This window comes from Crinia signifera, chromosome 6 (genome assembly GCF_055691185.1).
Source record: "Crinia signifera chromosome 6, ASM5569118v1, whole genome shotgun sequence".
In the NCBI taxonomy this organism is placed as follows: Eukaryota; Metazoa; Chordata; class Amphibia; order Anura; family Myobatrachidae; genus Crinia; species Crinia signifera.
The window spans coordinates 145985599-146010015 of NC_139222.1; the positions used below are offsets into that span (position 1 = coordinate 145985599).

The 24417-nt window shown below is 45.0% G+C and overlaps 1 protein-coding gene across 3 annotated transcripts in view; it reads right to left on the bottom strand.

Moving 5' to 3' along the window:
* Positions 1-24417, bottom strand: part of LOC146008348 (uncharacterized) — a 55616-nt gene that overhangs the window by 18450 nt on the left and 12749 nt on the right. The window contains exons 2-4 of one of the 3 annotated variants that reach the window (XM_083147548.1): positions 15687-15743; positions 9625-9827; positions 8323-8426 (exon numbers count right to left, since the gene is read on the bottom strand). In XM_083147548.1, the coding sequence (XP_083003674.1) occupies positions 8323-8426; positions 9625-9802 (282 nt within the window). In that variant the 5' untranslated portion in view covers positions 9803-9827; positions 15687-15743. The remainder of the gene's footprint in view (positions 1-8322; positions 8427-9624; positions 9828-15686; positions 15744-24417) is intronic. The other 2 variants (XM_083147547.1, XM_083147546.1) reach the window with 2 other exon arrangements.

The window sequence follows — 24417 nt, forward strand, 5'->3', positions numbered from 1 at the left end:
GAATAGAATAGTGTGGCGAGCGCAGCGAGCCACCGAGCCCGAAGCGTGTCGAGCGCAGCGAGCCCCGCGAGGGGACGCGGATACCTTCACAGGTAAACGCGTCCCTTCGCGGGCTTCACAGGTGTCCGTGGCGACGCGGACACCTGTGAAGCCCGCGAAGGGACGCGATTACCTGTGAAGGTATCCGCGTCCGCTCGCCACGCTTCGGGCTCGGTGGCTCGCTGCGCTCGCCACACTATTCTATTCTCACTCCACGCCCTAGTGGATAGTAGGGCATGAAAAGGTCGGAGGACGCGTACCGCCGCCCCTCGCGGGCTCGCTGCGCTCGCCACGCTTCGGGTTGCCGTCTATCGTGGGGCGCTGTGTACGCGCTTCAATTTGGGGGGGTTTGGAATTTTTTCCATTCAATCCAATGTAAAATTGGGTCCCAGGGACCCAATTTACATTGGATTTAATGAAAAAATCGGGTCAAAAATCGGTCGGTCGCGTCGATCGCATCGCATGCGACCAAATCGCATGCGATGCGATCGACCCGATTTTTTTCAGCACGACCACCCCGATCTTAATCGGTGTGGCCGTGCTAGGAAACAAGTACCTTTTTTTTGGGGGGGGGGGGGGGGGGGGGGGGATAACTAGTCATTTTTCCTGCAATCATTTTTCAGCAACCATTTTTTTAATTGGGTAAAAGGTATAGCGAAGACATGCATACCCACAGTAATCCAAAATTGAGATCAAGTTTTTTTTCTTTACCTCACTAAGGGGTATTCAATCCCAGGTCATTTCCACTGACGTGAGCCTGTCCCGTTTCGTTTTGCTGGACCACAAATCACCAGGAGGGATTCAATGTCCCGTCTGTCAATTGGCGAAAAGGGGGCGTATCAGCGTAAACAGCCATGCATTGTCGAGATCTGGCCGTTCTTGGCAAAACGGGCCCGACACATTTTAAAGTCGGGCCCATTCTGTCGATCTGCCTCCTCAGTGCTGTTGTGAATACTTCCCTGAACCTTTATCCAAATTGAAACCCCACTTATTGATTAGTGATCAGACAGGTAGCACTATCAGCCTGCAGTGTAGAAATATTAATAGAGATGGGGATGGCACTTAACGTAAACAATTTCCACCACCCTTGCATACACTCTGGCTGGGATACACTCATTTGAAAAAGGGATGTGCTATTTTAAGCAATATGCTAAATTAATCTGGCCATACACCTAAAGATTTATTGTCTGATCTGGCTGGTTGGAACAAAAAATCTGGTAACTTATGGGAGCAAATGACAGTTGACCATTTGCTTCGAAATGTTGGAAAACTGACAAAAATGGTCATTCAGATATTACCAGAATAATAGAATTATTCAGATATTTTTGTTCCAACCACACAATAACATGGAAGATTACTGGAAAATAAAATCAGTTCAGCAAGATTATATAGGTAAGACAAAAGCTAATGACCAGTTAAATCATGTTTTAGGTCTGTAGGAAAATGAATATAGTATAGATATGAGACTAAAATAACAAACTGACTGCACTAATTTCCATTTAAAGTTCTCCATAGCTTATTTAAGGAGGAATATTGACAGTCTATTGAATTGAAAGAATGATTACAAGGCCTTATATTTAAATATGCCACAACATAATCATTATATACTTCATATTTCACTCTAATAGTAGGAATCTAAATATGTCCCAATAACACATTTATTGCACAATTACTTTTTGCTTGCCAATATTCACAGCTTGACAACAAAAAAACAGTGTGTGTAGCATGTGCAAGTGTTTGCACATGCAAATTAGAAACTCTTCCTTTGACAGAAATGACAGCGTCTAAGCATTTGTTGCAGTGTCTTGCTAGACTTGCTTTAGGGATTGTTTCACTGTTTTTGGGGTGAAGTCTTCTAGACCTTGGATCCTCTTGCAGATCCTCTTGCAGTAACAGTCAGTGTTTCTAAACTTCAGTCCTCAGGACCCCCAACAGTGCACGTTTTTCAGGTCTCCACACAGAATCACAGGTGAAATAATTAGCTCCATCTGTGATCTTTTAAAATGTGTCAGTGAATAATGAGTGCACCTCTGCACCCGCCGGGTGACCTGTAAAACGTGCACTGTTGGGGGGTCCTGAGGACCGAGGTTGAGAACCACTGGTTTAGATCACCCACAGATTTAAAACAATATTGAAGTCTAGTCGCTGCTAAGGATATTACATTCAGCAAATAATTATTGTGCTATCTCTAATGTGCTAATAATATATAATACCTTCCTACGGTCTTTCCTTCCTTCAACATGCACAAGCTGTTGGAGGGGTGGGCAAGTGCCGCCTCTCCAATGGCTCCCAATGCAGAGAGCAACAGCCTAGACAAAAAGGATAGAGAACCCACTGGGAAGGAGTAATTATGCAAGCGTGGATAGTGTGAGGTGTCGACAGTCACCTGGAATCTATATACTACTGTACTAAACAACTGGTAGTGTTTCATTTCTTACTTTCACTTACAGATCCAGTGAAACCTACAATTGGAACAGGTTGCTCAATTGTTATATTATTATGTGTCATATTTTTAACAGGTTTGGATGTATTGGTGCATCAGATTTGGGTTAACCAGAGTAAAACATTTTGTTGCGCCCTGTTCTATGGGTTATTTCTAATTCAAATTTAACATTAATTAACATTACACATGTTCTATTTTCCTTAATATACCAGCCCATATGCACTAGTTACACACAAAACACTATTTTGTATTACTGTTGACATTTCTCTCCACTGTTCTACTTGCCTACTCCTGTACAAGCCAGGAGCTTTCAGAATCTTAAATGGTGCTCCCAACTGCCTGAAAGAGCATTGAAATCTCCCGCAGCTTCCCACCATCCACAAAGTGGGTAGCATAGGAGGCAAATAGCACATTTCCTACTGAAGAGTGTCACTGCAGCCATGCCCCACTTTACAATGCCTGTAATATTGGTATGGGTCATAGGGTCAACAGAATTTAGGGCGATAGTCCTTTGGTCAACAGTCACTAGGTTGACACATGAAATAGGTCAGTACGGATGGTGTAATGGTTAGCATTACTGCCTCACAGCACTGAGGTCATGGATTCCATTCCCACCATGGCCCTAACTGTGCAGAGTTTGTATATTCTCCCGTACCTACGGGTACTCCGGTTTCCTCCCACAATCCAAAAATATACTGGCTGGTCAATTGGCTCCCAACAAAATTACCCTACAATGTGTGTGTATGTGGTAGGGAATATAGATTGTAAGTTCCACTGGGGCAGGGACTGAGGTACTTGTTTCCTAGCACGGCACCCATCACATTGCATACCATAAGGCATATGATGGTATGCGATGCGATGTTATACAATTTTAAATTGTATACCATCGAATTGTTTGACATTGTATGGCATATACAATGGTATACGATTTTAAATTGTATAAGCACCCTAATGGGTGTTTTCAATGTTAAATGTGCCCCCTATAAGATAAATAATTGTATAAGCACCGTAATAGGTGCTTACAATGTTAAAAGCACCCCCACGCCACCCGTACTATCAACACGAACCCGAAGCGTGGCGAGCGCATCGAGCCCGCGAGGGGAGGCGGTACGCGTCCTCCGACCTTTTCATACCCCCACTATCCATGTCGGCGTGGAGTTGATTTTATATAGTGTGGCGAGCGCAGCGAGGGGACGCGGAATACATGTGAAGTAATGCGCGTCCGCTCACCGCGCTTCGGGCTCAGTGGCTCGCTGCGCTCGCCACACTATATAAAATCAACTCCACGCCGACGTGGATAGTGGGGGTATGAAAAGGTCGGAGGATAGTGGCGTTGATAGTGGCGGTGGCGTGGGGGTGCATTTAACATTGTAAGCACCTATTAAGGTGCTTATACAATTAAAAATCGTATAGGGGGACCATTTAACATTGAAAAAACCCGTTAGGGTGCTTATACAATTTAAAATTGCATTGTGTGCCACTGAATGCCATATACAATGGTCTACAATTTTAAATTGAATACAATGCCATACGACTGAATATCGTGGGCGCCGTGCTAGTAAACAAGTACCGGGACTGATGTGACTGTTCCAATATTCTCTGTAAAGTGCTGCAGAATATGTGAGCGCTATATAAGAAACAAAGTGGGGATAAGGCTACTATGACACAATCATGCCTTCATGCCCTCATATTGCTTGTCTATGCCACAAATACCTCGAACCCCCCCTCTTACCCTGCTCAAGGATAACCTGGCTGCAAATCAGTGATCATTAACAAAAAAAAATATGTATTATAAGGAATAACATACCCAATACAGTAATGTATTACACATCTTAGGGTCCCAAGACCTGAATGAAATCACTAAATGACATTGTATAGACACACAGATTTGTTTATGTAATGTATCTAATCTTTGCTTTTTCAAGTTTATTTTTTCTGCAGTGACAGCTCAGCTGTATAAACCTGATCACTGAGTTTTAGTTCCTTAATGATAAATATGGCATGAAAGGGGTATCCTGTTTCCTGTATGTGTACACTGTCCATATCATAAGACATACAGAGCCAGATCTATCTGTTTGTCTTACAGATCCTGTTTATTTAGAGGATTAGACATAAACCAGTCAGCGGGAGAAACCCCAGAATCTAATTACCAATAATACAGTGTAATTTCTAATTAATCAATCACAAATATTCTTCATAACATGGCACCACTTTAGTTATGGGGCCTACACAAGTAGTACATTAGGGGCATTTTCTAAGCAATCTCACTAGGGGCCTTATTCTAGCTCACTCTTAGAGGCAAATTCCTTCTCAAATGGACAAAACCATGTGCACTGCAGGTGGGGCAGATGTAACATGTGCAGAGAGAATTAGTTTTGGGTGGGGTTTTTTTCTTCAAAGTGAGACCTATATTGCAGTGTAAAAATAAAGCAGTCAGAATTTTCCCTGCACAGAAACAAAATAAATCACCCAAATCGAATTCTATCTGCACCTGTTACATCTGCCCCCCTGCAGTGCACATGGTTTTGTCCATCTGAGAAGGAATTTGCCTCTCAGAGTGAACTAGAATAAGGCCCTAGATCTCTTTGATACTGCCCCTACACCGCTCCGTGTGTAGGGGCATAGCAATAGCGATGCACAGCCTCATGCGTCGTTATCGTCTACCGATTAATATCCAGCATGCTGGATAAATCTAGTAATATCGCTGGGTAGGGCCAGTGTTCTCACAGGAGAACACTGGTCCTGACAGATTGCTCAGCACACAGTGCTGACACATCGCTGCGTGCTGATCGACCTTTCTGAGTGTTCTCTAAGTGATCTAGCATGGCTCAGAACGCTCAGCAAATCTCTGCGTGTGTAGGCCCCTTTAGCGTATATGCAGATACTACACATACAATAACCTGTGCCCCGTGTGGCAGCTGGGGCAGCAACTACATTTGTGTTGCTAAATATATTGTTCTAAATATATTGTTTATGAAACTACTTCTAGGCTAAATGGGGTATGGTGTCCCGTTTCCCTTGCTGCTGTACGATTATGCATACCTACAGGTCAGAAGCTCCTGTAATCTCATGGGCCTACTGTTATGCAAATGCTGGTCAACCACCATGATGTCAACCACTAGGGTACGCGTTATAATAATTGGGGGTCCATGCCAACATCTCCACCAAAAACTGTGAAAAACACACGTCGACCTTTTCATGTGTTGACCATTGCCATGTTGACCTATTGCTTGGGTCAACCTTTTGTCAAAGTGGACCTAATGCATGTCGATCTATTGACCATGCCGACCAATAGTGGTCAACCTACTGACTGTCACTCTAATTACTGTCAACCTAACAAACGGAACAAAGCAAATGCATATACTGTAATGAATGTAAAACCATGGTTTTGTGAGACGCTATGGCTAAAAGGTCTGGTCCAGTCTAATGGGAGCAGTTGGGAAGGTGAATGACATTCCATGAGGAGAAAGTGATTGCACCAACATGAATTTGTTTTGCGGCATGAAGTTTAAATTAGATGAAAATGGTATGACGAGTGACCTGGCATCCTTTATGTGCAAATAGTGATAGGCGGAACATCGTATGCCTTTAGGACAGACAGGCTAATGTCATAAACAGACTGAGCTTACTATCAGGGTCAAGCTCAAAAAGAATAGGAGTGCGTGTTGTTTGTGTTACACACATCACCTCGAATTTGAATATTTGGTAATTATGGAAAGGTAGCCAGAGTGGATACATATGGATGTCTGGCAGATGGGATGTCGGCGGTCAAAATACTGATGCTGCCTGAGGCAGCTATCCTGGATGGTGGCGTCAGTATTGTGACTGCCCGGAACCAGGTCGTTGGGATGATAACTGCATCCCACAAAGACCATAATTAAGGTTAAAAAAAGATTAAAAGGTTAAAAAGATGATAGTCCAACTGGTTACTACCCTTTTGCACATTACCATTGAGATCAATGATCCCTATCTTACATATTGTAAGAGACTGAAAGTAGCTTAGGATGAAGGCACTGTAAACCAATAAAAAGCAGCAGATGGGCCCTTTATGCACTTTATAGTAGAATTATAGCAATGAATTATTGCAATGAGACTTAGCTGTCATTTTTGTAGAACGCAATATAGGTAGCATTTGAAATGTTAATTATAGAGCAAGGGTTCTCAAACTCGGTCCTCAGGACCCCACACAGTTCATGTTTTCCGGGTCACCTGGCAGGTGCACAGGTGCATTCATTACTCATTGGGGGTTATTCTAGTTCACTCTTTGTGACAAAATCCTTCTTAGATGGACAAAACCATGTGCACTGCAGGTGGGGCAGATGTAACATGTGCAGAGAGAATTCAATTTAGGTGGGGTTTTTTCATCAAAGTGAGATCTATATTGCAGTGTAAAAATAAAGCAGCCAGTATTTACCCTGCACAGAAACAAAATAACTCACCCAAATCTAATTCTCTCTGCACATGTTTTGTCCATCTAAGAAGGATTTTGTCAGAAAGAGTGAACTAGAATAAGGCCCATTGACACATTTTGAGGAGTCCAACAAAACATGCAATATGTGGGGTCCTGAGGACCGAGTTTGTGAATCTGTGGTATAGAGTATGCAATGCCATTTATCATAGGAGTAGACAGGGTCATTATGCTGCTGGCACCTCTGGAGTCATTCATATAATATCCAGGGCCGGCGCCACCACTAGGCAGCCTTAGGCATTTGCCTAGGGCGCCGGCCACTGGAGGGCGGTAGTGAGCTGCAGGAGGAGCAGCAGCAGGAAAGCTACTGCCGACCGTTGTGTGCGGCAACGCTTTCCAGGAGCTCCTGCACTATGGGTGGGGAAAGATCGCAGCTTCCCTCACCTCCTTATCTCTCCTCTCACCCCTGTGCCTCCCGAGCAGGTCCCCTGACGCCCGGCGGTGCAGGTCACGGAGACGGGGAGCGTCCCTCCAGTCTCCCACGGGTTGTGGCCTAGCATCTCTGCCAGGGCCTCGATTTCCGGCGGCTAGTTCCGGCCACTCGCGGTCTCACCCGGACTCCATCTGCGGCTTCCTCCCGGCCTCCCATGATGCCCTAGTGCCCGACCAGCATGGGAACCTCCGGAGGCGGCCTCCAGACCGCCCGTTCTGCCCCACAGACGCCCGAACGGGTCCCAGCCCCATGACTGCGGCCTGCTCCTGAGAGAAGGCAGAGGTCATACTACAGGTTAGTCTGGGTGGCAGAAACAGTGCTCCTCCTGTGCCCGGCCCTGTATCTGGAGGGTCCTTCTCAGGTGCCTTGTTCAGCTGCTGCCTCTTATGTGCAGGCCTCCTCCACCACCACATAGCCATCTAACTACCTGCATCCTGGTGCAGGCTAGGGAGGTGAATTAACCCTCAAGCACCCCCTCTTTCTATACTGTGGGTTGGTACATACCTGACCATCCCATCTACCATCCCACTGATCTCTAAAAGGTGTATGTATCTCAATTGTGTATGTGAGAAGCGAAGGGGGAGGGGGGTTGTCGTGGGAAACAAGGGCGGTATCCTGTAGGTTTGCCTAGGGCGCCTACGTGCCTTGCACCGGCCCTGATAATATCAGTAACAATAAAAGTCACATATTCACAGTCATACAGTTGGAGCAGTAAGTGGATGAAGGTGCTCTGCAACAATTGTCTGATTTTTTGGGGGGGGCAATTTTATATGACCTATGGAGCAAAATGTTATTCCAAATAATGGTATCTTTTTACTGATATATTTTGTGACGAAAACCGCTGTCTCCAAATTTTATGTCGATAATAATAACTTTTATATATCAATTTTTTTCACATTCATCCACTGGCCTCTTCCGTAATCATATTGGTTTCCATACCTCATCAAGTTCCAACTTGTTGGTGACTTCACTGACCACCATTTTATATGTCTTGTCATGAACTTGCAGAGTGTGAGTCTTGATTCTCAGGACAAACTCAGCCACTATAAATAAACATCAGAACAGTGTTCAGATGGAGACAGTACACAACCAAATGTATTCATATGAGTCAGACATCCTCTCTATGCATCCGAATAACACTCTTGTGTATAGAGAAGCCAATCCTTTCCCATGTTTGTAACCCCGTTATCAGGATCAATAAAATGTCAATGTTCGGATTCCCAATTTATTTCCGGCCATATCATATGGAAAAAAAGCACATATTGGTCTGTACTGGAACCCCCCACAGACACACACACAGAAAAAGGACAATGCCCCAGATGTGTCTAATGGCATGTGGCTGTATTGCCTATGAAGTCACGACACTGCCATGCTGTTTATAGGTCACAGCCCAGGCCTTGTCTAAGCCACAGGAACAGAGCTGCCCAGTCCAAATGAATTTAGCACTGCAGTAACCCCAATCCACAAATTAAAATCCTGGCCTTTCTGAGGCTAAATACCGGGATTCCCCAAATGTGCACATGTGATGTGCAATTTTTTTGTACATTTTTTGTAAATTTGCACATTTAATTGAATCTTTGAATGAAAAGAAGTTAATCCACACTCTACAGGAATTGCATATTGAATTAATAAACTTAAAAATGATGGTAAAATAAGTAGCGGCAAACGTTTGGTACCAGATGCAGGGGTTGGACTAACTACTTTTCTCTTACAGATTCAGTGAATACTTTTGGTGACAAATAGAATTGTATTATGATGTATCTTTCTGTAAAACAGCTGTGAAGGTTTGTCCAGGGCATCCTCATAAATATTCACTCATGTTTTCCCTTATACCTTACTTTGGAAATGTAAAAGAAAACTTTTCATGGCGATCATCTGTCAAAAGTCCTGAATCAGGGTTGTACAATATTACATTGCCACAAGGAAGCTAATTCAGCAGTGATTTGGTGTAAATAGACACCTATCTGCTTCCATGATCAGCTGTTGCATATCAAGGCGCATCATTGGATCACTCTGTGTGAGTCATCTAAGTAACCTTTAAGGTGCCCATACACTTATGCGATTTGGGCCGATCCTGAAGAATTGGTCCGCGAAATTGGCCCAAATTGCATGTGTTTGACATCCCCTCCAAACTGATGCGTGGTTGGATCGGAGTTATCTACAAAATATTATATTTTGTTATCTACAAAATATACCTGCCATCAATACTCCTTGGCACAAGTTACTAAAATGGACTTTTACCTTTGTCTTCTTCAAACGTAACAATGGCATATGATGGAGTTCCAGGGATGATATCAATGTTTTCCACCTCTCCACCCCCATTTCGGTTCCTCAGGAAGTGTATAATGAGTTTATCCTTTAGACGTTCAGCTGCTATGTCAGTCGGAATTCCATCTACCCTGAGCCTTTTCTTCTCCATATCTGCCAGATGCTTCAGGAAGCTGCTAATGAAATTACACAATGGCAAAATAGAATTCAGAACGAATCTTGTAACACAGAATAATGACACTATTTTTGGAACCAAGAAGAAAAGGTCAAAGTGCGAAAACCAGGTATTTCAGTAACCAGGCCTTTTACTTTTTACTCCTTCCTAGACATAATTTATTAATTCATTTTCAGTTGCAGGTATAAGTTGAAATAAAAAGAAATTAGCTGCTCTGATTATGTACTACAATTTTTATCATTTCTATTGATTATACTTTTCACATTTTCAGAACTGTTATTATATTGCGATATAAATAAAAACAATGACATTCCCTAATTCTCTGATTATGACCTAATGTGTGGCGGCCACGGATATCGATTCGGCGCGGCAGGAAGGGATGGCGCGGTGGCCATGCTGCATTGAGCATCTAGCAGATCGAAGCAGAAATAGACTTGCCTGCACAGTCTATTTCTGATTTTGATCCCGATCAGGATTGAATCTCGATCGAATGTGGCTGCACATGTGCCTGTACAGTCCAAATGGAATAGAAAGTGACCCTGAATCGCACCGTGTGTACACAGCAATACTGTATTGCTAGCAGTTTCCAAGCAGTCCTGGAAAAAAGTTACGGCGGGTCAGCCACCAGCCAGGCTCGGTTCATGTCCGATTGTGTTATTAGCTGCATTAAACCGGGCTCCAGGAACTTGGAAGACCTATCGTTTCTACATTATGTGGATCAGAAACTTATAAAGCGGATAACTTTGTATAACCTGGAGAGCAAGGATTATCTATGTCTCTGAATACGGTATCGCCTAATAAGCTTTAATACATTTCTATTCTGCTCTGGACACTGAATAAATGCCCATCATCCGTAAATTGAGCTCTGTAAACTTAAGGGGCATACACATGTAGAGATGTGTGCTAAGCTATATAGGGTAGGCGATTTCCCTGTGTCCAGATCGCCCATGGAGAGCACATACACATGCAGTGATTTGTGCTAAGTGATTTTGCTTAAACAAAAAAAAAAGGCGGGGTAGTGGTTCAGAATGAGAAAACCCTATCACTATCTCTCATTCTGTACACACAGAGAGATTTGCAGTCACTTGCTAAACAATTTGACTGCATTCACTGACTTAGTTAGCAGGCGATAGCAAAGTGTGGGACCACGCATCGTAATCGCTCGGGGCACACACACTGAGCAATCTGTGCTTACTTTCAAAGCAATCTAGTCAGATTGCTTAGAAAAGAGCACAAAATCACTCCATTTTTTTTATAATACTGTAATAAGATCAAATGCAGCCAATGCATTATTGCCTATGAAGCCACTTTAGCTACAATATTTATAAACAGATGAAGCCACGTTCGTTGCACCCACGGTGGGCACACTTGGTGGAGCAGTTCTTAAAAAGTTATTTTACATTGCACGGAACCTTTGTTTTACAAAACTAATTAATATGAAATTAATTAATATTAATGAAAAAATACATAAATAAAAGGTAATATTTGCAACTGCTTCACAAAGCACTTCAGATGTTCCAGGCCACTTGTGTAATTAACTGCAGATTTCGGGATATACTCCCACTCACTAAAGGGTTTATGTCCATCATCCTATATTTAACAAACAGTAGTAAATGTAGCTTGTGTCCAAGTGGCTCTAGCTGGCGCAGTGTGTATAAGTGGCACTAATGTGTGTTGTAATGTGAATTGGTACTATTATGTGGAAACGCCCCTTCCCCACAAAGCTATGCTGTAAATTTTTTATTTTGATTTAGTCCCTGTTTGGGCCATTGATACTCCCCCCTCTCCACAATAGCCACAGTTACCAAAATAAAATAAAAATAGGCTCGGCCCAGCCCTCAGCTCAGGGTATATGCCATGTGGGGGATAGGAGGAGGCTTCTGTATGTGCCATGCGTGGGGAAAGGGGAGAGGAGTCTTTATTCCGTTGGGACCCAGAAAAGGTCAGGTAGGACACCGAACTTTATAACTGAGCAGTTCCAGTGACCCCCTATTTTTGAGGGTTTTCGCGATCACTGGATATCTAACTTGCTTTCACAGGTATACCTTAAAACTAGGTTAACTCAATAGATAAAACTGGCAGGTGTTCTGGAAAATTATCCTCACTGCTGCTAAGGGCCTGATTTTGAGTAGTATGCAGTAGCGCCTATGTTTGTGTGTTTTACCAGTCACACATCTGCAACTTTATTAAAATATGGTCCTTTCCTTGTGTACAGTCATGCCGCAATCATGTCTAGTGCGTCTTTAAATGCAACTAATGGGTAGGGCAATGATAAAACACAGGGTGCCGCAACATTTTCATTGGTCATGTCTCGGCCTGCAATTACGTTGTTATACACCAGTGGTCAGGGAACAAGGGTAAATTACCCCAAATTGGGTAAAAATGAAAATTCCTGGGGGTAATGGATGGTTTCACATCTATATGTATGCCTTGGCAGCACGACCATCCATTATCCCCTGGAATGTAATTTACTTGCATATAGTATCTATATATAGATTCTATTTGCATGCCCGGCTGTGTTTGTTACAGTAGTAGTGTTTTTACAGGGCAAAAAGCACCCTGCTCTGCTAGCAGCGCCCTGCTAAAACAGCCAGGTGCCTGCCCTGGCTGTGTGCACGGGGAAGCGCAGCGCCGCCTTAGATGGCGATTCCCAGTGCTTCGCCGGCAGCACGGTAACTTCGGCGGGGCCTGGCAGGCCCCCTTTAGTGACGGTGGCTGCCGGGCCCGCCCCCTTTAGTGACTGCGGCGGCCGGGCCCGCCCCTTTTCATGACGTTGCGGCCCGGGCACGCCCCTTTTGTGACGTCAGCTGCCCGGGACCGCCCACAACTGTGACGTTGGCGGGCCCGGTCCGCCCCCCCCCCCTGCGCTGCCCCCGTGCAGTGGCGCCCTGCCCGCCCTCATTTCTAGAGGGAACACTACAGTACTGTAGTGTACAAGGACATGACACACTTCCCTGCGTGATGCCCTGGGCCCCGCCTCCTGCCTCCAAGTCTGCACACTTCTTAAGAGTTGACTAATTGCTGTGCTATCTTGGAAGTGCGCGGTCTGAACTGCCACTGCGGTGCCGAGTTTCTTTGCCTGGTCATAGGCTCCTGTCACACACAGCCATACATGGTAATCATTATCAATTGCTGCCAGTCTATGTACCATACTAACAGGATATATCATCAATTTCAGGGGGTACAGTGGACCTTATTCAGATCCATGCGTACAGACCACTTTGTTCGTAAGGGGTCAAATGGTTTGTGTCTGCACATGCGCAGGGTAATTTCTGACACTGAGTGTGTGCGCCCAGAGCGTACAAACTGTTCGCTGGGTGCACGCATCCATCCTTGCAGGCGTGGGCCCTGAAATAACATATGGGCGTACCCATGAGAATGCTGGGCGTTTCCATACTAATGGGCCAATGACGCTGGGGCACGGGGTGAGCAGCTGACATCACCAGATGTCAGCTGTCCAACCACTTTCCCCCCAGCATCCACACATATATAAGTGACTTCAGAGTCACTTTTATATGCGTGCGCCTTCACCATCATTCAATGGTCGCCGACCATAGAATGGATGTGGACGGGTCCCTCAAGGTTGTGAATGGATGTTACTGTGTAACACCCATTCGCAGTCCCTGCAAGCAAATCGCCCTTGCGAATGGTGGGCCAGCGTACGAATCAACCAGAATAACCCCCAGTGTATATTACAATTATACAATTTCCTTCCTTTCACATCAAGGGGTTAACGTCGGCATATCTACAGTAAATATATTTTGGGGTAAATGGTAAAAAAGTTCCCTGACCCCTGTTATACACAGTTGTAAAGGCTCCGGTGGCTTACTTGTGACAGACATTCTGAGCAGCCACAGGGTTGCTAAAGTTTTGTACACAAGCAGGATCAGAGACTCTGTTAGTGGGCATCTATGTACAAATCCCTGTGGCCATCTGGCTCATTAGTATATTTGGAGAAGCACATGCGTCAATCTCTGAATCAGGGGCCTGATTCTGGTTCACTTGCAGAGCACATTTTGTTTGGACAAAACCATGTGCACTACAGGTGGGGCAGATGTAACGTGCAGAGAGAATGCGATTTGGGTGAGTTTTTTTTACTTCTGTGCAAGATAAATACTGACTGCTGTATTTTTAGACTGCAATATAGATATAATATAGATATCAGTATGAAGTACACACCCCACCCAAATCTAACTCGCTCTGCGCATGTTACATCTGCCCCACCTGCAGTTCACATGGTTTTGTACATTAGCAAACCAAGGGGGTTATTCTAAGTGTTACGCTCCCCTGTGTGGTTGAGCATCTGCGCATGCACACTTTCGAGCATATGCAGACGCTGGGTGTGAGCTGACAGTTCGCCATCCCGTTCTCACCTAGCAGTGCGGACGGAGGGCGTACCCATGATGATCTGCCCATGATGCGGATGCGGGGGGGTGGGCAGTGGTGTCAGGTGCCCGCCCGCTTCCCGCACAGGTCACTCGCAAATTTAAGAGAGGTGTCTTACATCGGCGAGCAGTGGAGAAATCATTTGAGGCTTGGCGTCCATCGAATGATTTCAACCCTGCACCCAAGGCAGTGCATGGATGTTTATGCTTAACATCCATTCGCAGCCTTGCGGAAAACTCAGCGAGCGAGGGGGGGCGGGCGGCCGTGCAGGTGGCATTACATCCACACGCAATGCTGTGAATTTCACAGCATTGGGTGTGGACCAGAATAATGGCCCAAATGTGCTTTGAGAGTGAATTAGAATCAGGCCCCAGATTCCATATGGCAGGAGCTGATATGAATTATACATATTCTCTATAGAGCAGTGTGTATATTGTTGGTACTATATTAGGTACTTGTGTATTATCAGGGCGCCCACTAAGCAAACTAAGCTTAGTGCCCTATTCTGCGTAGTGAGATCGCATCGCATACAATTTTGCATGCGATGCGATGGTACTAGTTCATTTTCACTGCACCCCTGGTCGCGAATCGAATTGCACGCAAATCGCATGCGATTTTATAGCGTGCAATGTGATTTAGCACACCCCCCACTATCCACGTCTATGCGATGCAATGCGATTTAGCACACCCACACTATCCACGTCACCCCGAAGCGTGGTGAGCGGGCGCGGAACGCGTCCTCCTGACCTTTTCATACACCCACTATCCACGTCGGCATGGAGTTGATTTTAGTGTGGCGAGCGCAGCGAGGGGACGTGGATTACTTTACACGTATTCCACGTCCCCTCACGGGGCACATTGCGCTCGCCACGCAATCGAAACTCATCACACTTTATAAAGTCAACTCCACGCCGACGTGGATAGTGGGGGTATGAAAAGGTCGGGAGGACGCGTTTCGCGTCCACTCGCCATGCTTCGCGGTGACGTGGATAGTTGGGGTGTGCTTAATCGCATTGCATGGCATTGACATGGATGGTGGGGATGTGCTAAATTGCATCGCATGCAATTTGCGTACGATGCAATCTGTGGCCAGGGGTGCCGTGAAATTTAACAAGTACCATCGCATCGCATGCGATGCGATCTGTACGCCGGCATACGTAGGCAAATGGGGCGCCCTGATAATACACATGTACCCTATATTATTATTATTATTATTATTATTATTATTAATAATAATAAAAATAATAATATATTAAAATTATAACAACAGCAAACAACTAGAGGTGAAAATACTGTTTACTTATTTTTCATAGAATGTTGATTATTTAATAAAACTTGTAGCTATAATTTTTCCCAGTTTCTAAAAAAAAAAAATATTTAATCCCTATGATAGTACCAACTTAACCAATCATAGTTTCATTCATGTGTTCAAATCAAACAGTGATTTTATCCTTGAATTTAAATAGGTACTTACCCACAATAGTTGTGCTTCTGTCTAGCCTGGCATGAAAAGAAACCCTTGCTCTAGCACCTGCCAGATTTAAATTATTTATCTGTCAAAAAGACTGACATAAAAGCACAACTTTAATCCTCAATCACACATGACGTCAACCCAATCTGAAAAATAGGGACAATGGTGCTGCTAGTTCAGAACTCAACTGAGTGTGTGGATTTTATGGTGGGAGAAGTTGTATATTTTACACTGCCAAAAATTCACTAAGCTGATAAACACAACAGAGCGTCACCATGAGGAGCATTGTGTGTGGTCAGTAAGCCAGTTTGATCAGATAAAACAGTTGCTATATAGCCATATCTATAACTCCACCATTTCATGTGACTTACAGGACAATTACAGATTAGCTGATCTGCCATCCTGATCACATTAACTCACAATGTAATTTTTGGACCCCCAGCAAGTTTTATGCAATGCACAGTACAGTCTAATAATGATGGTATCGAAAAGAAAATAGGGTGCGCAGCAAACCCAGCTGTTTATGTAGAGCTCAGTATTCAACGAGGAGATAATTCAAACCTTCAAGAGAGATAAAGTGGGCAAGTTAGATATAGCAACCAATCAGTTTCTGTCATTGTATAGACTGAGTTAGATCTTCTCAACTTTATATTTGTGTTCGGTTTGATACAACTCACCAACAGCCTCATACTTTATGTAATCTTGCATATATATAGAACTCTACATATTAAACGGTAGGCAGTGCAGTCGGAGTATGGTCATAAATTTATGTGATTAAAAAAAGTAAAGAACAAATATGTAAATGGTCCACATAAGAAAAAAAAATACCAATTATTAAATAACTAGTAAAAGCTGTGCAGTGAAACATGCATTGGTATTTCAGGTGTGTGTCTGTGTCTCCTCACATTATTGGCAAAGCAATGTTTGTTATAGCTCCATGTATGTCAGGGAAAATCCCAGCCCAAAAAAAGATTGTCATGCTCTGCTTGCTACTAGACTTCTAGTGCTGCGTATCAACACTCCATTCTATTCTCAGTTACAATGAGATTGTGGATCTCAGCAGCTATAAAACAAATGAACAAAAAGAAGCAGCGCTTTAATTACTATATATATACCTAATGTTCATGTGTGTGTCTCCGAAGCACTGCCATCTGTTGGCAGTGAGTGAAACTACATCTCTTTCTCTCTCACACATGCGCAAACACAGAGGTACTGTAGCAGACTAGCTTTCGAAGCATTAGCTTTGAGCGGGTTTACTAATAATACTGACTGTCAGGCCAATTTCGCTTTAAGATACATGTTATGAAAATAAAATGTTTTGATACAGCTATTAAAAAGATAGCAAATGGTCTAATGGTGTGTACACACTGTGCGATATGGCTTACGATGTTGCCGATATAGTGAACATCGGAAGCCTATCGCATGCCGATTGTGTGCTTTTTAGGGCTTGCAAGCCGGATGTGCTTCCGATGCGCGCTCCCGTGTGAGCACAAATCGGCAGCGAAATAGAGAGGGTGGGCAAGACTATATAGTGCAGATCTGCACTATATAGTCTTTGTGCCTTACATACGCAGATAGCCCCGACGGCCAGAGGGGCTTCTCCTGGGGCTGCAGGGCCGATGTGCAGTGACCCGGGGCGGAAGTTATCCGACGTATAGAGGGGGGGTCACATATACTGCTGTGTGGCCTCTGCTGTATGCATGGGGGGGGGAGGGGGCGGTGGGGGAAAGCGGTCTCTTACCTTGGGGAACTGGGGCATGCCATCACTACACACTGTGCCCCTGCCCGGCACCTGCAGCGGCGGCACTGCGTGTGCGCTCTGCCTCTCTTGCACGCACTCTAGTACTGCCATGTACAGCGCCGCGTTGTGACAGTGGACGGCGCATCTGGGGGGCAACATGAGGATGGTGACTAATCGCCTCTCTCGTTGCAGGTATAGGTACTGTCCTCTCTCTCTCTCCTCCGGTCAGTGATGCATGCCGATCAGACCGCATTGGGACTCGCATCGCACGGCATCTTGACCGTGTGTACACACCATATCTGTAATATTAACTTTATCTCTACAAAAAAAAGTATGTGAAAATGAAAAAAGAGATAACACTGATATATTTTACTTATGGGGTATATTTACTAATGTTTGATTTTGTAATAAATTTAAATTAACTGAAATTGAATCAAATCAGCATTTTTTGCCCACTGTCCAAATAGTTAATTGGCTCGCTTTTAATTCTGAAATCGATTTTAACAAATCAAATCAAATAAATAATTAATTTGATGTGCGTCAGTTTTGACTAGTGGTTTCTTTTTTGGTTTTCGATGTCCATTTTAAAATCAAATGTAAAATCACACATGAAATAGAATAGAATGAAATACAAAAATCAATATACACTTCATAAGGTATTCCTATTGGACTAAACATATCACATGCAAGAAGCAATTGTGGTTCCTCTAAATTCTCATTTGTGTACTTTTCAGATGTTGGGGTTCCTGTACTGTTTTGCATAGATCTGCGTTGGCAGGGTGCTGCATCGTCGCACATAGTGCCCCACAACCTGCAGCTTGTCACCATTTCATGGCAGGGAATATAAAGACCCAGAAGCAATAAATCCCATTATTCCTACAGCTTCAGTGAACCACATGTTTTTATTAGAGAGGTGAACAACCCCTGTGTTTCTTGTTTTTTTTTAAGATTGAAAAACGTTGAAAATAATGTGATTTTGACCTGTCACACAGAGCCGTTACGGTATTATTATCTGGCCTGATTTATTGATGGCCGCTCTGGCATTTGCAGCTGTAATTGGATTGTTATTCAAATTATTGAAATGATGGAAAAAGCAGCCATGAAACAAACAGCGCAGCCATTGCACAGGCACAGCCACTGCATACACATTACCGATACATCCTTTGATTATCATCAGCTTGATAAAATCAGTGGCCACACAGCATGAACAGAGTGGATTTGCAGACTAAAACCCATAACACACGAGCATTTTTGACACCTCTCCCGTCGACTCTAACAAACGGTGCGTGACTGTCACTCATTTTAACATATATCCTATTAGCCCCAATGCTGGCTCCCCTTCTCCCATTATGCCTTCTGTTACAGACAGATTTTTATATTTTGAATCATCGATCCAGAGCACCTGTTGCCATTTTTGTAAACCCCATGTTTTTGTGTATAGCGGAGTCACTTGGACTTATGTCTACATTGAAGGTATGGCTTTTTGCATAGTATTGTATATTACACAAATATACAATCATTTTAACTGATGTAGAAATATGCGTGAACCCCCTGCAGTATTTCCTGTACAAATTATCCCATAACACAGCTTATTCAACTCATCTAAAAATCAGCAATAACCAATTTATACCTCTTTCACACTGCAGCTATAACCCGGTAATTTGCTGATTTTTAACCACTTCAGTGTGAAAGTGCCTATAGCTGCAGTGTGAAAGTGCCAGTTTTAAATGACCAGTTCAAGAGAACCGGTAATTCAAAACGGTTAAAAAGAAGGATCCTACACGTGTTCAGGCCCGTTATTTTTGCAGTGTGAATGGATCTGAACCAGTATTTTGGACCCCACAATGGACCCCCCCTCCCCTGGCCAGTGGTATGTCTCTCCCCCCCCCCCATGAACCTGGCAAGCGGGGTCTCCCCCCCCCCCCTCTCTGGGAACCGCGGGGTCTTCCCCCCTGCCCAGGTACCTGGCAAGCGTGGTCCATTGTATGTATTGATGGGGAGGCAGCGGGGTCCCTTCGGTGAATGGGCTGTGTGCGGACCCTGCTGCTACAGGCGGACACGCGAGAGCAGGTGCTCCGGTTGACCCGGGCGAGCCGCTGCTCCTGCTGTAATACTACCGGGTGTTGTGCCAGCGGGACGGGTCCCCCAGAGATGCTGCATGTCCCTAATGGGGGCACACCGCACTGGCACCCGCTGTTGCCCAGGGAAGGGGAGGTTACTAGGTGCTGGCTGTATTCTGCATTACGGGGTATGGGGGGGCTGCTGCTTTACCGACACCTGTGGCTGCCGCCTCCGAGTCACCCCCTGAACCCGCTCTGCCTACTGCCGGCATTGCAGCTCTAATGCCCGGCAGCGGGGTCCCTTTGCTCTGGTGAATGGGTAGTGGAAGTACAAGGGGAGGGGGGGCCCATGCCAGTACCGGGGGGGGGGAGAGCACAGGCCAGGTATCAGGGGAGAGGGGTGCAGGCCAGGTACCAGGGAGTGGGTGGTATATTACTGGTTAATTACCGTGTACCTTTCACAACGGGTTTTGCAGTGTGAACGCAGCATCAGACAAAATAACATCTTGACACAATGATGCCGTGCCATATACAAAATGTCAATAAATCTTGCTAAAAAAAATATAACAGGGACTACATCGCCACCTTGTGGGAACACATGTCACTAGAAAAATCAGATTTGAACTTGCAGATACTGAATCTAATGCCCCTTTTCCACTGCAGGCTTTACACGGTAAAATGCCGTTTTTTTTAGCCTTTTTAAATGGCTAGAGCTGCAGTGGGAAAGCTCCAGGTTGCTTTACACGGGTAACAAATACCGGTATTTGTTACCCGTGTAAAAAGCAGTGTTTTTACCGTGTAAGAGCCGTTTTTTTGGCAATGGGAAAGGGTTTTAAACGGTATTTAGAAATAATAATAAAGGTTAAGAACCTGATTGGTGCATGTGATGTTTTTAATGACAGGCAAGGTTTACTAGAGAGTTTAAACGTGTTGCTTTGTGGTTTACATGGGTAAGTTTGAATGGGACATTTACTGCTTTTAAACGGTAATTTACTGTTTAAAAGCTGCAGTGGGAAAGGGTCTTTGTGGCTCTTACCCGGGTAAAGACCCGTTTAAAAAAAACGGGTCTTTACCAGGGTAGGCAGTGGGAAAGCAGCATTAGGTATTAGTGAATGGGTAGCCCAATCAAATCACCTTAAGTATTCATGGAAAGTACTCTAATATAGGGGTAAACTCTCAAATGTATACCACTGATATTCATTTAAGAGTTTGCCCATGTTTAAGAGCACTTCCTACTTTCGTTTGTCTATTTCTTTTTTTGCTCTAGGGTGTACCTTTTACCCTCGCCAATGATCATTACTCAGAGACAATGGATTTCTCAGATTAACTTTACCGTTCTCAAACCTAAACTCCTCCGCAGACCTTCATTCACCCTGTCCCTCTACTTTTCTTACACATTAAGTATCCACTAAGATGTCACTGATCCCTGCATTCCTCCTGCTACTGACCACAAATACGCTCAGCACTTCTACATTTTAAATTGCAATGCAAAAGCTGTGTTCTAACATCCTTCAGTTGTAAACATTGGTCCAGTTGTGTGTGGTCCACCCTCACATGGCTCTATAGTGGTCGCTGAAGAATGCCTAGGGGTAGAAATACCCAATCTATGACATGTCCTTTTCCTATGTTTATACACACAATGCATTGCAGAATTGGCATGAAACACAATGCAGGTGATGTAGGTTGGCACCACAGGTGAACTCATTATTGAGAAGATGGACGAGTCACCTGACCATGCTACCTGCCTCCTCTGTGAGATAGTCCATTGCCTGTGCTCTGCTGTATATGGTGTATACTCTTGTTGGACAGTTGTTGATGAACCTTGCACTTAAATCACAGTATCAAATTTGTAATAAATTAATCTGCAGTTGCTTGGCTATATTGTCTTGTACTGCACTTTTGCCCACTATTCTCTTTTTCTGATGAGGTTATCTCTCTGAGTTCCATGTTGACATCAGCCGCTTAGAAAGCTAAACTATATTGGTCTCTGAAGCTACTTTCAAATATGCCATAACAATCGCCAATCTACTGCAGGTGTTCCCTGGCTGTTGCACTTGCCGCAATTACCGGGAACCAGGCAGGTCCAGCATTTTTTTATGTCCCTGGCCATGCAGGGATGTTATTTGCTTAACTAAAGCAGCGGTTCCAAAAGTGGGTCCCAACCATCTCAGCATGGGGTCGCCACTCCATGTTGCTGTTCAACCGGCTAAAATCTTCTCTGATCTCTCAGTCAGTGATTCAAGAAGTCTGAAAAATCTGTTCAATTGACTGCTACCTCAGATGCTCGCATCATTTTGTGCCTCCACCATGCTGCCATGCATGTGGGGTTTAAGACCCCACGTCTCGCGACCATTCTGCAGTAACTTGCTTGGGTCCTTTTATTTCTTTTTTATGTTCTGATGGGGTCCCAGAGCAAAATAGTTAGAGGACCCCTGAACTAAAGCATGAACCCCGTCACTGCTTTTCAATATTGCTGGTGCCCCTCACTGACCATGAGGGTTTAATTTTCTGTCTAACTTGTAGTTACAAAGATCCACGAAGGCCTACCACAAGGTGGCATCGCCATTCCAAAGATTAATGAAAAAGAAGACAGAGCGAGGGCCGCATAGGCTGGAGGGAATATAAGAGCCTGTGAATTTGTTGTCCACAAGCAATGTACAGCAGAAGCATCTGTGTAAAGCCCTATGGAAATAGTAGTGGAGTGGCAGTTAGTTCTGCCAATCAGGTAGCAGGGGGGCGGCAGCCAGAGAGGGTTATATCAGTGATCAGAGACAGGTAGTGAGCCTCTTTGATTCTGGATCAGTCTGGAAGCACAACAGCTAAATCTTGAAGCACAGCTAAATCTTGAAGCAGGATAAGTAACTTTTCAATTGCTCACATTCTCTCTCATGCCTCCTCATTCCTCCCTGTACAGCTTGCTTTTTCTGTCTGTGTACCATAACTGCTCCTGCTTGCACAAAATACCCTGTCCTGTATCACAGCCACATGTAGACAGTGTCAGGGCTGGGGATTTCCATGCTGGCAGTGGTGATAATACAGCACCACTTGCTGGTGCCCTGGTTACTAGGTTTTATTTCACTTGTGGCATTTAATATGGGGGGTGTCTTTGAGGCACAATGCCTTCTGTCTGTGGGCTCCCTGCCTCACTTGGGAGGGTGCAGCCATGCCTGTTACAGTTGGCCACCATTTCTGCCCTCCCTGTTAGCTAAAACAGTGGTGAGAGCTGCTCAATGAAACTAGTAATGCCCCCCAGGTGCTGCAAGGGAGGGGGATTTAACCCCCAGCACACCAAAGGGCATTAGTAATAAGATTTGCAAAACCAACATAATAGAGGGTCATTCAGAGATCTTAGTTACATATATTTTGCAGAAGATATGATAAGCTTCCAGGCCTCGTCACGGCTTCTCTGATGCCGGAAGTCCTACACTGGATATAATTGTCTTACTGTAAGGCTACATGATAACAGCACTTAATATATCTGAGTTGAGAGCCAGCCTATCAGGAGTTACCCCTAAATCCTCCTGTGGCACTACAGGAACCAGCATGCCCTCCAGGGCTCACTCCATGTGGCCTCCCTGCCTACTGGCATAGCCGGGTCCCAGTCTGAGCAGCCTTGCTTACAGGGCCTTATGCCTCTTAATTTTACCACGAGTTTACCAGTAATGTTTTTGTTGCTGGTGGGTCACCAGTTTGCAGAATACATGGTTGTTTACCTCACCTCTGACCGCTGGGCACCTAGTTGTTTATACTGGCTTACAGTAGTTTGGTTTCCGGGCTTTTCCATTGCAGCAGGCTGCATATCAGAAATACGCCCCTGTACGTACCTGTGTGGGCTGGCACATCCCCGCTGCAGTCCCTCGTTTGGTAGTCTGGCGCATTCTCAAGCTTTTCTGGGCTAGTTTCCCTTCAGCTAGGGTCTCTACACATTCCCCTAGTTTCCCAATGTGCCCCCTCGCCCTGAGGGCCGTGGGTCAGTCGAGGTGACATCCCACCATGTTCTTTCCCAGGGTCTTTAGGCTGTGATGTCTCATGCCTGTGTTTTTCTTTCGAGGTCACAGTTGGTGCAGATTGTATTTCCTCTGCGGCTAATCCATCACCACTGGACTTCGGTGCCTGCCGTGTCGGAGGCTGCAGTTACCCGGGTGATGTCAGCAGTCGAACAAGGGGCGGAGTCCGCAGATGCTCCACAGAGTCCACACCACGGCAGCTGCGAGCACTCCCCAAAGCGGCCATGTCAAGCAGGGGGATATCCCCGGCGGCTGAGGGTACCGGCCTCGCAGAGCGTGGATCCGGCATGCCGGCTCCTTTACCTTCAGCCGAATCAGAAATCCCGGCTACGTCTGCTGACGAGCACGGAGGCTCCTCCATCGATGGTGAGAACACTGAATTTTCTGTGTGTGCAGCATCCCCTTTACACTCTTCCGCTAGCAGCGGGGAATTTGGGTCCCCCCAGCGCCCGCACGAATTTGCGAGGTTGGTGGCGCGCGCTGTAGCTCAGCAGGTTGGGGGTCCAAGTGCACCCAGAGTGGGAAGGCCCCATCAGGTTAAGGGAGGTCAAAATACATAATTAGAAGGCGACAGCTTTTTGTAGACCGTTTCACACTAACCACATATGCGGGAAAAGACTTTGCAAGGCCAGACGGTCCTCAGCCAAGGGTGAGTTCGCTTGCCAGGGTTTTAGCAATTGGCTTAAAAGGGGTTGCCTGTTACTAGCCTCGTGTTACCTCAGCACCAGGCCCGATGAAGTCGTGAACATACTACGTTACTTGTTCCCGGTTAACGTCACGTTCATAATGACAAGGACAGCGCATGGCGTGATGACTATGTAAAGTGTTGTCATACTCACGAGGGGTCCAAACCCATCTTAAAGGGTGCAAACACGTTGACATTCAGCTGAGATCATAGGTAGGGGCCTGCCTTCGGTGTAGCCTCT